Genomic DNA, 14,320 nt, shown 5'->3' on the forward strand with positions numbered 1-14,320 from the left:
TATAAACCACTTATCCTTTGAGTGATGCACAATTTAATACCAAATCTGCGTATATTGCTGTTTATGCATGACAAGTATACCAATTTAACTACACTGTGACTGTATTCATTCAGTCATATCAAGGGTATGGGAGAAAAAAAACACGTTTTTTCACATAAAATATACACATTTATGCATCACTTGTTGAACCTATGAATCCAACCATCTCTGGAAATGCATAGCATTATTTTTGCCTTTCAACACAACACAAACTTACCGAGTTAGATCTTTTCTCATATGAAAACTTATTCGCTCAAGGATTTAAAATGCCGCAGACAGTACTGCCAATTGTCAACCCTGTGAAACAACCACCTGATTTCCTTTTTACTGAAGACAGAATACGAACCAGTTGAATACTATATTCACTATTTAAAGTCGTTTGCTGTGCACACGTGCGCTTGAGATCGGTTCTCTCCATCACTCCACGATTTTTTTTTCCAGCTCCAGAACGCATGCTATGCTGGCTTGCTGGTCTCCTCTACTACAGTGAAACCCGTAACGAGTTCGGTTATAACAAGGAACCGCTTATAACGAGGTGATCGCGTCGGTCCCGTTTTCCTTTGCGTGTAATGGCAGAACGAATCGGTTATAACGTGTTCGGTTATAACGAGATTCCGGTTATAACAAGGACAATTTCGGTAAATCATGATAAAGAAAAACATAAGCAATTTGATCGGATATAACGAGGTTCCATTTCTTGACCAAATTGCCGCTTTCAAACACGCGACAAATGAAACATTGGAAACCGAAATCTCGCTATCCACGTCTTTTCCCGTTTTGCAGAGAACCGTTCCTTCCATGTTTTCTTCTTAATTACGCGATAAGACACAGGAACACCTTCCGATGTTCCTACTAAATTATTAAACATAATCATTCGACTTTCTTTTTCGCGAGAAACGCGTGCGTGATATGAGGTCAGACCACAGCGCAACGAGAAAAAAATAGATAACGCATTCAAAAACTTTTCATGTAGCGACAATAAAATTGTGACCAAAAATGGACAATTGGAATGCGTGTGCAACTCGTCATTATATCCTTTCCAATTTTAGTTCCGACTTCCAGTTCTTTTGCTGGTTTTGAGCAAATATGAGTTTGGATGATTAAAGCCGAAATAATAAAATCATCTCCCCGATCCCGCCGGGTGACAGTAGCGTTAAAATAGTTGAGTAACGCATGTTAACCTATACTTAATCGGTGTTCAGAAAAAGAAGCAAACGCATTTATTAGTTTGAATAGATCTGGATTTGTTCATTATCATTTAACAAATGATAATTTAGGTATGAGTGTGTATGATCAAAGCAGAAATGATTAGTGAAATCATCGCGATCCTGCCAGGTGACAGTAGAGTAAAAATAATTAAATAACGCATGTTAACCTACTTAATCGGTGCTCGGAAAAAGAAACAAACGCATTTATTAGTTTGAATAGATCTGGATTTGTTCATTATCATTTAACCAATGATAATTTTAATATATGAGTGTGTATGATTAAAGCCGAAATAATTAATGAAATCATCGCGATCTCGCCGGGTGACAGTAGTGTAAAAATTGTTGAATAACGCATGTTAACCTACTTAATCGTTGCTCGGAAATAGAAACAAACGCATTCAACAGTTCAAGAACGGATGTACAAAGCGCGAAGAGATTTTCGGAAGAAAATAAAGAACGCATTTTAATCCCTTCGAGCGCATCGATCATACATTGTACAAGATTACAGCCGAAATGATTCATGAAATCATCGCATTCCCGCTGGGCACCAACAGCGTAAAAATACCTAGCAAGTTACGGTAAACAAGGCCTGTATGTTTACTCTATATATTTGGCCCCATATTTGCGCTGGTGTTTAGAAAAAGCTTAACAAACAAGAATTACAATAAAGAATTAACTTATCATTTCAGCCTCTATTTCTTCGTCTAATTCAAAAATAATCTCCCTTTATTCTCTCTTTTTGATGAGTATGGTTATAGCGAGGTACCGGTTATAACGAGGTAATATCGCCGGTCCCACGGACCTCGTTATAACGGGGTTTGTGGTTACATTGCGCAATCAATCTAGCAGCACATGAAGCGGGCAACAGCACGAGAGAAATGTAGCCTACAGAAGATGCTCACCGTCCTGTCTACATCACGACGTACCGAGTGAGCTGTACATCACAGCCCAGGCCCGCCCATCCAACTACTATACAGTTCAACTGCTTTGTGGGTCATTCCTTCTTGCCGAGCTCGCAGTGCGTTATTACGTACATACGCACTACAGAAGCTACAGCTGTACTACAGCTAAGTAGAGGACGCAAGGCGTAATTAGAAATAAGATATCACGATTGGTAGGTGAATTGTCGATTTTTTTTTCGGCGGCCAAAAAATTAACAACTTTCAAAAAAGTTGATGCGGCAACTGAAAGTCGATGCGGGCGAGGAGCGGGCTGGGACGAGAATTATGAATTTCTTGGTATTTTCAGCGCCATTTTGAAAATAGTAAATAGTAAAAAAATCGATGCGGCGGCCAAAACTCGATGCGCGCGAGGACGAGAAACTGGTTTCTTTTTTTACTTGGCCTTAGATGTTTATCAGTGCAGATCTGTACATCTGGTCTGACACAATCATTTCATTCCACCTTTTGAAAGCATTTTGATATTATCTATTCTTTTTTTTTCCTTCGTCTGAAAAAAAAAATGACAAGAATATCAACTGGCATTATCATTGTATGCAAACGACTTTGACCATAAAGGGCCATTGTTTTATGTAACAGATACTTGGATTGGATACATCGTGGCTTACGAGATTTATCAGTTTGAATAGTGACGTCAGCGATTTGGCTTGCTTTTTTTTTTAGGGAGTAAGGAATTCATCCAAGTTTGGACTTGTATCACAGTCGCTCGATATTAAATCACGTGTTTCTTTTGCACTGAAATCTTTGCTATACATTATGTTATGTTCTCTCACAGTGTCTAATATTCATTGAAACACTTATATTAAACGAAGTCGGGTGTCAATTTGCATCAACTCGAAACTTCTGTCAAGCGAAATCATCGAATATCTTCTCCACATCTGCTATAGATTTCGGTCGGTAGTATCCGAAAAGCATGAAATCTAGACTGTAATAGTCACAGACTTTATGAAATAGTTCTTCTGTTAATTGGTGATAAAACGATACAATCAGTTTTTTGTCATTTGAGACTCGATGCCGATCTTCGTATTCCTTTTGATATGTCCCGAATTTCTCAATACCCAGTTCATTCTGAAGGAAAGCCATGTCATCTTGGGAGGTTTCTAGTTTGACTATGATGTCATAATCATGTTCACAAGGTCGGCTACGTATATACTGAGGAGTCCAGTGTGGGTCGGTTCCCCGGGTCCAGTTGTTTTTTGTGACAAACCCTGCAAATTCTGGAAACGTTACATGTCTTGGACCGACTTTCCCAGACCGAGCTTCAAGTATCTTTGCTGAGATGTCCTTGCGAAATTTGTCAGTATGTTCGATGAATTTATCACGGTATCCTGATAAGAAGCGTATCAGCGGGTGTCGGACGGTTACAATTTTTGTGTAATGCCGCAGTCGAAAAGTTAGTTCGTGAACTTGGTTCTTCGAGAAAAATGAAAGAGGTGCCTTTGGCTTGTGCTGTTTGCGTGCTAGCTGAGGCGGAAGGTTGGTGATTCTTCCCTGTTTTTCCGCCAAGGACATCAGGAATCTCCTCCAGTTTGAAGAACCACACTGTATGGAATGAATTATTGGATATAAAATATATTACTTATTATGCACAAATACAAATACAGTAACCGCATGGATAAAGGTGTTATGAGAGGGCAATAAAGTGCTAGTAATTCATCGTGAAAATATGTGTTGAATCATTGAATTTCTAATAAAAGGAAACAGGCAGTCGCATTATAGACACTAAAAGTGATATTACATGGATGGCATCTCAACAAGAGTAGTGGAGCTTGAAGCTCCCCTGAGCTCTTCAGAAATCTCATTTTTATCATATACTGAATAGAAAGACGATGATTGCAAAGAGTGCCCTTAGTATCCCTGCCCTACATGATTGCCTATCGAGGGCATTGTCGTGAACAACTCACATTGGAGGTACATCATTTACGACTTGGTTAGTCTACTCATAAGCGGCGATACCGGGGGGGACGTCTCCCCTTGATTATTTTTACAATAATGATACTATTAATACACAGACTTTTGTATTGCGCATTTCCCATCCAACTGATCAATGCTATTAACATAATAACATCTTCTCATGACGAGGTCTTTGAAAATTGATAGTAAGGGTGATGACCGGAGTTCCTTTGACCGGGTTTAGTATTCCATGCTGATGGTTCACGATGTGAGAAACTACTCTCATCAGCCTGAGTTTTTGCACTTGGTATCTGGAGCACCGTGGTATCCATTGGAGAGCGCAGTTTGTAAGTCGAACGATGGGAAGAGGGTGATAGATATCTAAGAGCAGACATGTTTGTCTTATTTTTTTTTCAGTTTGGTAGTTTTTTTGGTAGATCTTGTTTTTGAAAACACATTTACCTACAAAAGGTAGAACCTCAGTTTACCTCATCACCTTCCAGCTATGAAATTAAAGGAAAGATTTCAGTTCAAATGACAAAAGTTGTTACATTTTCTGTCACTTTTTAAGTGTCCGATTAATGATATGAGAGGCAATTAAACTTCAAATTGTCCTTAACATTATAGCTGTTGTAATAGTGGACCGGATTCAATGATGAACAGAGGACACATTTGTTTAACGATAGAATGAACAACTTTAATCCACTATCACAAACTAGCGTCATGTAATGACTGCTGCTCTGACCGTATCACTCAAATATAGAATACATGGAATATGCGTACACTTGTGATAAATGTAGTGCGCTCATATAACAAAACAATAGCAACTTACAGACATCAGCGTTGTTTTAACAGATCCCGACGACGTAATGACAACGTCCGGGGAACAAAATTCCTCGCCTCGTGCAATGAAAACCGCAAAAGAGAGCGAGGGGTTCCCTTTTAAGAGATACACAACGGAAACCTTCTCCAGGTAGGTTCCAAACAACCTACCTGTTCAAGCGCGAAGGCTGCGGTATCAATCCATGCACGTTATCGTCGAGCGGTGTGTCATTCTGTTTGGACCAAGGAGCTACTAAACTAGTTGCTCCATGTTTACACTATTGCACATGTGTGTGGAATGTATCAGAAGAATGTTACTGCGAGAACGTTTTAACAGAGAAGGGTTGTCGAGGTAATGTCGGGGTAATTACCCCAGCTGGCTAGGGTAAAATTTGGCAAAGGTTACCGCGGTAACCTGGTAAAGTCCGAGCAACATATTGCGGGACCCGTTTTAAGAGGCAGGGTTAAAAAATGCCCGGGCACTTATAACGGCAACTGTAATTTGTGAGGCTCTGTAAAAACGGGGCTTTATATGCCCCAAAAAAAGTTTCATTGATGTTGCTCAGATGTCTTACTCTGCCTCGGGACTATGTGCATAATCACGACATGTTCAGATATGTACTCCTGAAATCTGTTTCGTTTGATAGAACTTTTTATTACAGCACCCCCCCCCCAAAAAAAAAAAAAGATATTCAAAATGTACTAGTAAATATGACATGGGAATCCTCATGTGGTTTGTTGGTTAGTCGGTCTGTTGCAAATTTTGCTGATCAATCTTTTTCAATTTCTGAACGATTGAGTTTAAATTTGTCATATATGTTGGCAGTATGTAGAAGGTGTTACAAAAACATTTCCCACTTTTGATCCTTAATAGTTCGAAAACTATACATCAGATAACACTGTCACTGATATGAGTAATAGCTGAATAGTATAATTTAGATGGACGGTGATTTGAATATGAGAGCATGAATCAGTTTCGTTAAACTCATGATTAATTTTAAAGTTAAGACTACTGGACTTTGGTCATATTTGAACCCTCTGTACAAATTGAAATTTACACAAGAACCAATGATGTGTATGTGAGTGTGTACTTACAATGACGCGCTGAACAATAAACATGAATACCACGAATACCACATTTTCAGAGCTCTACTGACTAGGCTTCTAGAGTCTTGCTGCAAGGCACATGAATGCTTCATTAATAATTCATGATGGATTGTCCTGGGCACTGCTAGTCTGAATTCATGGTAAAGGGTAAAATGCATGCACAGGAAAAAAAAAAAAATAAAGCCCCATCAGTCACATAGTTATAAACACGGATACTCAAAGATCTACACGATGATCTGGGAAGTTCCGGGGTAGCTTCGACCTCGATGCATGGAGCGTCGACGAGCGTTGATAGGACTGTACACACGGTATCAACGCGGCAGCTACACGGCAGCCACACGGACCATCCCGGATTGCTCGGCCAACACAGCAGTCCCCGGATGACGCCGGATATTTTTGACATCCAAATGTTGCCGTGTTGGCCTCCCGGATGTCCAAGGATGCCCAAGGAGTCAACACGGATCTCTCCTCGGATCACCTCTGATCAAATCCGGGGTGATCCGGCATATCTATGTGACTGCGGCATGTCTATGTGATCCGGGGTGATCCGGGGAGAGATCCGCGTTGACGCTTTGGGCGTCCTTGGACATCCGGAGGCTAACACGGCAACATTTGGATGTCAAAAACATCCGGCGTCATCCGGGGACTGCTGTGTTGGTCGAGCAATCCGGGATGGTCCGTGTGGCTGCCGTGTAGCTGCCGCGTTGATAACCCTTGTACCCCCCCCCCCCCCCACCACCACCACTACCCCGCTCGTCATTGAGCTCCCTCGCTTGCGTGTGTAAATCCCCATAGCAAGCCATAAATGCAGAATGAGCATTAGAATTTGACATAGGGCATTCAAGCTGATATAGCACATTGCTAAGGGCGGACGTCCACTTGGGCGCGGACAGGCTCCGGAAGGGTTGCGGAAGCAAATTTTGTTATTTCGGCATCCTGTCCGCGACAGACGCGGAATAACTTTGTGAATCGGCTTGTCCTGGGACATTCCTAGGACTGTCCGCGGACTGTCCGCGGACTGTCCGCGGACTGACTGCGGACATTCCTAGGAATCACTCCGGAAGAGCGCGAAATACCTCAGAATATGCTAATCGTAGCCGGGCAGCGCGGAAACATCTAGGATTACACCAGGAATGAACGCGGACAATCAGGATGCCTTCCGGACAACACAAGTTAGGCATGCGGACAAACTGCGGACAATACCAGGAAAATGGAAAGGTATAAATTTGGCGCTGACTTTGACTTTTCCTCATTTGACTGCTAGCCGTCATTGATGCTCCTTGTTGTGCTTCCGCAGTAGCGGCTGATATTATATTAATATGATTGGTCAATATTATTTGATAATAGAATGTGACCACCGATAGTCGAAGAATAGGATTGTCTGCATGTCGGCTGACGACTCATTCTTTTTTTTGATATGTCTCATCTGGGAGAACAATTTTTTTCTCTGCCTACAGTCACATGGATAATATTCGCAAACTTTTTGAACCACATATATTTATGTATATCATATATATATATATATATATATATATATATGTATATGTAATCATGTTGATGAGGTAGTCCACGTTTGGGCAAGATAAAAAGATAAGTAACAAAACTGCAACAAAGTTCATGCTGTATTCACCAACGGTTTATTTCTTCACAAGAAATAAACCGTTGGTGAATACAGCATGAACTTTGTTGCAGTTTTGTTACTTATATATATATATTCTTTATTCCCTTTTTTTTAGACCTGTGCTTTATCCATCGTGAAGTATATACATGTTTTGTCTGATACTTCTGTATAGAGCATGCCAAAATGATCCTAATCATTAAATTTGTGTTTCTTTCTCTGATTTTTACCCTTGTGCATCTCTAACCCTCTCTTATTTCGATCACTTTTGAACATTTTTAAGTCCGAGAATTTTTTTTTTTCATGCTTAGAGCTTACTAGCCTATTGTCAGTGAAGTGTAAAAATGGGGAAATATTTTTAACCTACTTTAATTTACTTTTTTTTTGGGGGGGGGGGTTCAGCTGGGCTGTCAAATTGGACAATCGAGTTTATTTGCAACTAAAACAAAAAGAGAAGAAAAATTATTAGGTAATAACAACTACGAAAATCATTCAGGTAAAGAATATTTCTGAAATGATAGGTAAAGAATATTTCTGAAATGATTTGTGATGCTTAATGTGCACTTAAATATATACACTCAGCAAAAACAAAAGAAAGACAGAAATTTAACACTTTTTCGAGTTCATGATTTATTGCTTTTTCTCTCATTTCACTTGAATTTTGAAGTGACAGAAAATTCTTCATTTTCCTCCATCATCTTTAGCTTTCATTGTTATTTTGGGCTTCAAAAATATTACATTGTAATGAGACCACAGGTATATCTTTGCAATTGAATTCATGCTTTTTAGTGTGATGAATTTGTCTTTTGTTCTAATATGTTGTATCATTAGAAAGCATTTACGTATGAATAACAACTTGTTCATGTTTATATAATACATTAACATTTAGCCAAAAATTCTATGCTTTCTTTTTCTGAGTGCACTTCCACCTACTTTTGTGATTTTCAGCTGGGCTGTCACATGGGACAACATAGTTCGTTTGCAAATAAAATACGAAAACCACATAAAGGAAAATGTACTATAGTAAGTAATAGGAACCAGGAAAGTCACTCAGATGAAAAATAATTTCTGAAAAGATCAAATCAAAACAAACTTACTAGGAAATTAGGGGGCTGATTTCACTTCTTTCTGGTTGCTTTTGGCACAGTCTCTACTACCTTCTTCTTTGCCTTCTGGGACCGGAAATTCTTTAGATATACCTGTTCTTCATCACCAGACGAAAGGTGTGCCTGTGATGGAGATATTTGCATGGGGGCCTCGCCTCCCTTCTTGCTCATTTTGCGTTTCATTGGCATGACGGTCGCGGAAAGTGTCGACATTTTCGTGTCTCGATCACAAAATTTCCGCATAGGTTCCGGACACTTGCATATATAGATCCGCATCGGCTCCGCGCTGTCCTAAAACATTCCTGGTGTCTTCCGCTTTCATTCGGAAAGCTTCCCCACACCGCGGGATTCTTTCCGGAGCGTGTGCGGAAGGAGCGGAAGGGTTCCGGACAAGCGGGACATCCTCAGGACATCGTCAGGACAAGTCGCCGAAGGTGTCAGGAAGTTCATTTCCGCGTCCAAATTTTGGTCTCGATCAAAATTTGGACGCGGAAATTTTTCTCTCTCCCGAAGGTGCGGAAACGCCCGGACATGTTTAGGACAGTGAGCGGACACGTTCAGGAACGTGCGGACAGGTTCCCGAAGGAGTGCGGAATACCAAATTTGCATTCCGGGGCTTGTCCGCGTCTTGTCCGCGCCCTAGTGGACGCCTGGTCTAAAGGGTAGGCCTGTACATATTCATAACTACCGCATTCAATTTAAGACTTTGTTTACATGTAGGGCTACATAGAACTATATAATTATGTAAAAAGATCATTTCATTTCAAATAAAACAATTAATCAAGGAGTTACCATGGAGGAAGAAGGGACAAAAACAACTGTTTCACTCAGTTTACTGTATTTAATTAACCGGCTTGGTTTGATTTCATATGCTATGGCAGTATGTACTTTTGGGTTGACTCGAGGAATTCCTTTTTCGGGCGAGGTTGCTCCTAAAAGATGAGTATATGACTAACCATATCGTATCTACTAACTGCGCACTACGATTTGTCCCTGTATATTGTGCTGTCATCTGCTGCACTTCTAATATGATTTCCTCGTCTCCTTTGTCTTTCATTTTAGAAATCTATTCTACTGCCATATCACCCTTACCTTAAAGATAACAGCTGAAATGAATCTGAATTTGTCGTTGAAAAGCATGGAGTCCAGATTCCCTCGGTGTTCGGTGACGTCTCGCACATCGGAAGGGTTAGAGTAGTCGAGTTTGCGTGAACCAACAGCAGAGCACGCCTCATGTAGGCGAGTCCTCCGTGATGACATAATCCTTCGCATTTCCTCGATGAACTAGTCGACATGCACATGTATAGATAGAAAATTTGTGATCTCCGGGTTAACATCAGATCTGCTTCAATTTGAGCGAGAGTTTTAGTAGGGAGACACAATTATTAATCAATATCATCGTCTTAAATCAAGAATCATCACTTTAGGTTCACTACTTTCTTCATCGCTTTCTTTTTTACTGCCATAATCAACTTGATTATCTTATTCCAGCTCTAATCTAATTAGAATGATGCCTGACATGAAAAATGTCGGGCAGCAAGAAGATGCTTATACCACCTATTTCATAATCATAAGGCATGGCCAATGTATTGTGGTTGAGTGAGCACAATTACACTGTACATATACACTTTAATTACTGTATGTTGCAAGAAATGCAGGTATACTGTTACTAGTAACAGGGTCAAACAATGGATGATGAACAACAGCACCTACAGGCCATTAAAGCCCAAATATAAATGCGTATTGAGTGGAAGTAACAGTATAAGTAGACCACATTAGCGAAAGTTTGAGAAAAATAAGACAATCGATTCAAAAGTCGTACTTTTTCACAGTTTCGGTGCCGTCATCGCTGGATAAGGAGACTGTTACAAGTCATGACGTCAGTATGGAAAATATTAAGAAAATATGAAGAAAATTTAGCATATTTTCACTTTTCGAGCATAATGAAAGCGCACTTGACTTACATCTTACAGAAAACTGAGGGAATAATGTCACCTCTACCATATATCAGTAACAAGTCGATGGAACGAAACTTTTCACACACACACACACACACACACACACACACAGAAATCGAATTTTGCGGAATTCTAGCACATTATCCAGTAGCAGATGTTCACTATTTGTATGCAAAATCAAGATTATTTTTATATGCGTGGAACCATTATCTCGGTGGTTTTGTGTTTGGGAGTTCTGTGTCGTTGCCAATCAGATAAATAACGGCAATCATGATTTGTCTCCTAGATAGATATTTACAGTACTTGTATATGTCGACTTCAAGGGATTTGTCTTGTCTGGGATCATATGCCAGCATGGCGATGGTGACTCATACTATCGTAAATACAATCAGCCATCTTGACTCCGACAAATAAACCACAACTTTGCTCAATCTCTTGGACTATCTCCAAAGTTACGTTTGATCTCCTAAAAGTTATGTATTGATAGTTGCATTAGACTTCAAACTCGCGTGTTTACAGACATAGATATACTCTGCGTATAATTTCGGATTACCTCCCTTCGTTCCCTTTGAGTCGGGTGTAAACGTCAAGTTATTTTGCAGCACGAACTTGTTTGCATTTGTAGGTTTCTCCACCATCACAAGTCACAGCAGGTCAACTAAAGTGGATGTTCTTTTTCCTCTGTTGTGATCAATTCGTTCTTTCAGTGACATTCAGGGATCTTTTTCTGGCAGTATAAGATACCAGTTGTATTTTCTTTTTTAGTTCAGTTGAGGTTTATGTAAAACTTTCGTAAACACAGATAACAATAACAAACAGCATTATAAACAAGGAAAAGTAGAATTACTCGGTGCGTAATATATGTCCCCGCCGGAAGTAGCATTTAGTAGCAAAATGTACATTATAGGTAAAAAGATGAAGGTCAAAGGTCAAAGAAGTCAAAGGTCAAAATTCTATGTAGAAGTTTTGAAGCCCTCACCTAGTGCCATCACATAAAGCAAACGGAATCGAAATCGGGTTAGAAATGGCGAAGGAGTAGCATTTTGTAGCCAATGTACAATACAGGTCAAAAATCAAGGTCAAAGGTCAAAGAAGTCAAAGGTCAAAATTCTGTGTAGAAGTTTTGAAGCCCTCACCTAGTGCCATCACATAAAGTAAACGGAATTGAAATCGGGTTACAAATGGTGAAGGAGTAGCATTTTGTAGCAAAATGTACAATATAGGTCAAAAATCAAGGTCAAAGGTCAAAGAAGTCAAAGGTCAAAATTCTGTGTAGAAGTTTTGAAGCCCTCACCTAGTACCATCACATAAAGCAAACGGAATCAAAATCGGGTTAGAAATGGCGAAGGAGTAGCATTTTGTATGCAATGTACAATATAGGTCAAAAATCAAGGTCAAAGGTCAAAGAAGTCAAAGGTCAAAATTCTGTGTAGAAGTTTTGAAGCCCTCTCCTAGTGCCATCGTATAAAGCAAACGGAATCAAAATCGGGTTAGAAATGGCGAAGGAGTAGCATTTTGAAGCAAAATGTACAATACAGGTCAAAGGTCAAGGTCAAAGGTCACAACTGAAATTCTGTATAGAAGTTTCAAAGCTCTCATGTAGTGCTATCATATAAAGCAAACAGAATCAAAATCGGGTTAGAAATGGCGAAGGAGTAGCATTTTGAACATTTTGATCACACACGGACGCACACACGGACGGACACACGGACGGACACACGGACGGACGGACACACGGACACACACACGTTAGGAACCCGTTTCATAGTCCCCTGCTCGAACTCGTTCGGCGGGGACAACAGTACGACATATCATTTAAAAACATGAAAATTTCAACAACATTGATGAGAAAAAAGGGGAACAAAATAATTGGAGACAGGCAGGAATGCAACGCATTATTATCTAAGCCCGTCTCCGAATAAAGAATTACATTAATATACTATCAGGAGTCACGTGATTAAAATATTGTCTGATAATAACAAAAACATCTCATATTCAGAAAATTAATAAAGGCTTATACAGACCTACACACACACACACACACACACACACACACACAACACAAACACAACGAACAGACAAGCTATAATGACCGGAGATGTCGTTAAGTATACAGTAAGCGAGATGATAAGCTAGCTGTATAGGTATCTCGTCGAACGGTAGAGGAAATGTTGCGTAATCATTGCTCATCATCGAGTAATGTGACGATGCCAATTGCTGCTCAAGCTCGAAACTATTTCAACTAGTTTAATTTCTTTCATATGCCAAATAAAACATTTGGTTAATGTTATTTTCAATGTTAAAGGACAAGTTCACCTTCATAGACATGTGGGTTGAGTGAATGCAGCAATATTAGTAGAACACATCAGCGAGAGTTTGAGCAAAATCGGACAATCCGTTAAAAAGTTATGAATTTTTGAAGTTTCTGCTCAGTCACGACTGGATGAAAAGACTACTATAACTTGTGATGTCACATGAGTTAAACGATATAAAGAAAGAAGAAAGAAAATTCAACATATTATTTCCATTTTTCTCGCATAACAAAAGAACACTCGACTTCTCTCTTTCAGAAGGCAGGGGGAATAATATCACCCTTAACATACGTCAGTAGCAAGTCGAAGAAATGTGCACTTAATTCAAAATGTAAAGTTTTGTGAAATTCTATTCTTATTTTCCTTATATAGTTGTACGCATGTGACATCATACACTGTAGTAGTCTTCTCTTCCAGCAGTTACTGCGCAGATACTTAAAATAATCATTCGTAACTTTTGAACGGATTGTCCAATTTTCCTCAAACTTTCACTGATGTGTTCTATTGATATTGCTGCATTCTCTCAATCCTTATGTATATGAAGGTTGACTTGTCCTTTAAATCCTCAATTCAGTTCACTTACCTGGCTAGGTTCAGTAGGCCTAGAAGTATTTTCTCCTTGACTTGACCCTAGGTGTTGTGATGTGACTGCGATGCCACTTCTTTTGACGACGTCCCCGTCTGTCTTATTCCTGTCATTGACGTTCCCATCCTTATATTTTGAAGGTAGACCTATGTTGCTGCGATCATACACCGGGGACTGCTCGTCAGTATCACAGTCAGCTCGGTACCTGGCTGTACGAAATGTAAATGTGATACATGTCCGAAATAGCAGGTTTCAACGCCTTGTGGGAGTTTCAGAATTTTTTTTAAATCTACAACAACAAAGTTTGTGTGACCTCGTCTAGCAACACCTCATGAACACGATGCATCAGTGGAATTTAATTTCAAGTTCTATTTTCATTTTTTCATATACAATAACATACATTATGATTTTTACTTCTTAAACTATACTAGTTTTCGACGTTGAGGGGGTTAATATCCAGAATAGCGAAATAGTACGGGCAGACGGTCTGGAAGCCAGACTACTAGTAAATTTGGTACCGCATTTGGCCCAGTTTGCGTTTACAATGAGGAAAGACCGAGCCGCTGTCGAGACTACCTCCAGAGCTTGGCCAAATGCGCGGCCGGTTTTGGCCCGCATTTGGCCTTTTGCGCGTTTACAGTGAAATGAAGGCCAGGCTTGGCCGCGGCCGAGCCCGGCCTTTTCACTTACTGTAAATTTGGTCTCGGCCGCG

The 14,320-nt window shown here is 39.9% G+C and overlaps 1 protein-coding gene across 1 annotated transcript; it reads right to left on the bottom strand.

Moving 5' to 3' along the window:
* Positions 1 to 3,052: 3,052 nt before the first annotated feature.
* LOC139742479 (carbohydrate sulfotransferase 14-like) lies at positions 3,053 to 10,012 on the bottom strand. The gene is made up of 2 exons (XM_071653017.1): positions 9,845 to 10,012; positions 3,053 to 3,748 (listed from the first exon to the last, which is right to left on the bottom strand). The coding sequence occupies exons 1-2, from the start codon at positions 10,010 to 10,012 to the stop codon at positions 3,053 to 3,055; spliced, it is 864 nt and encodes a 287-aa protein (XP_071509118.1).
* Between the last annotated feature and the right edge of the window lie 4,308 nt (positions 10,013 to 14,320).

The sequence above is a fragment of the Diadema antillarum genome, unplaced genomic scaffold, assembly GCF_040938485.1.
Source record: "Diadema antillarum isolate AM-2024a unplaced genomic scaffold, OU_Dant_1.0 seq00001002_RagTag, whole genome shotgun sequence".
In the NCBI taxonomy this organism is placed as follows: Eukaryota; Metazoa; Echinodermata; class Echinoidea; order Diadematoida; family Diadematidae; genus Diadema; species Diadema antillarum.

Coding starts and splice junctions, on each gene's coding strand:
- LOC139742479 (XM_071653017.1), bottom strand. CDS start 10,012: ATGTCATCACGGAGGACTCGCCTACATGAGGCGTGCTCTGCTGTTGGT. Junction 3,749..9,844: donor TTTCAGCTGTTATCTTTAAG/GTAAGGGTGATA, acceptor CATTCCATACAG/TGTGGTTCTTCAAACTGGAG.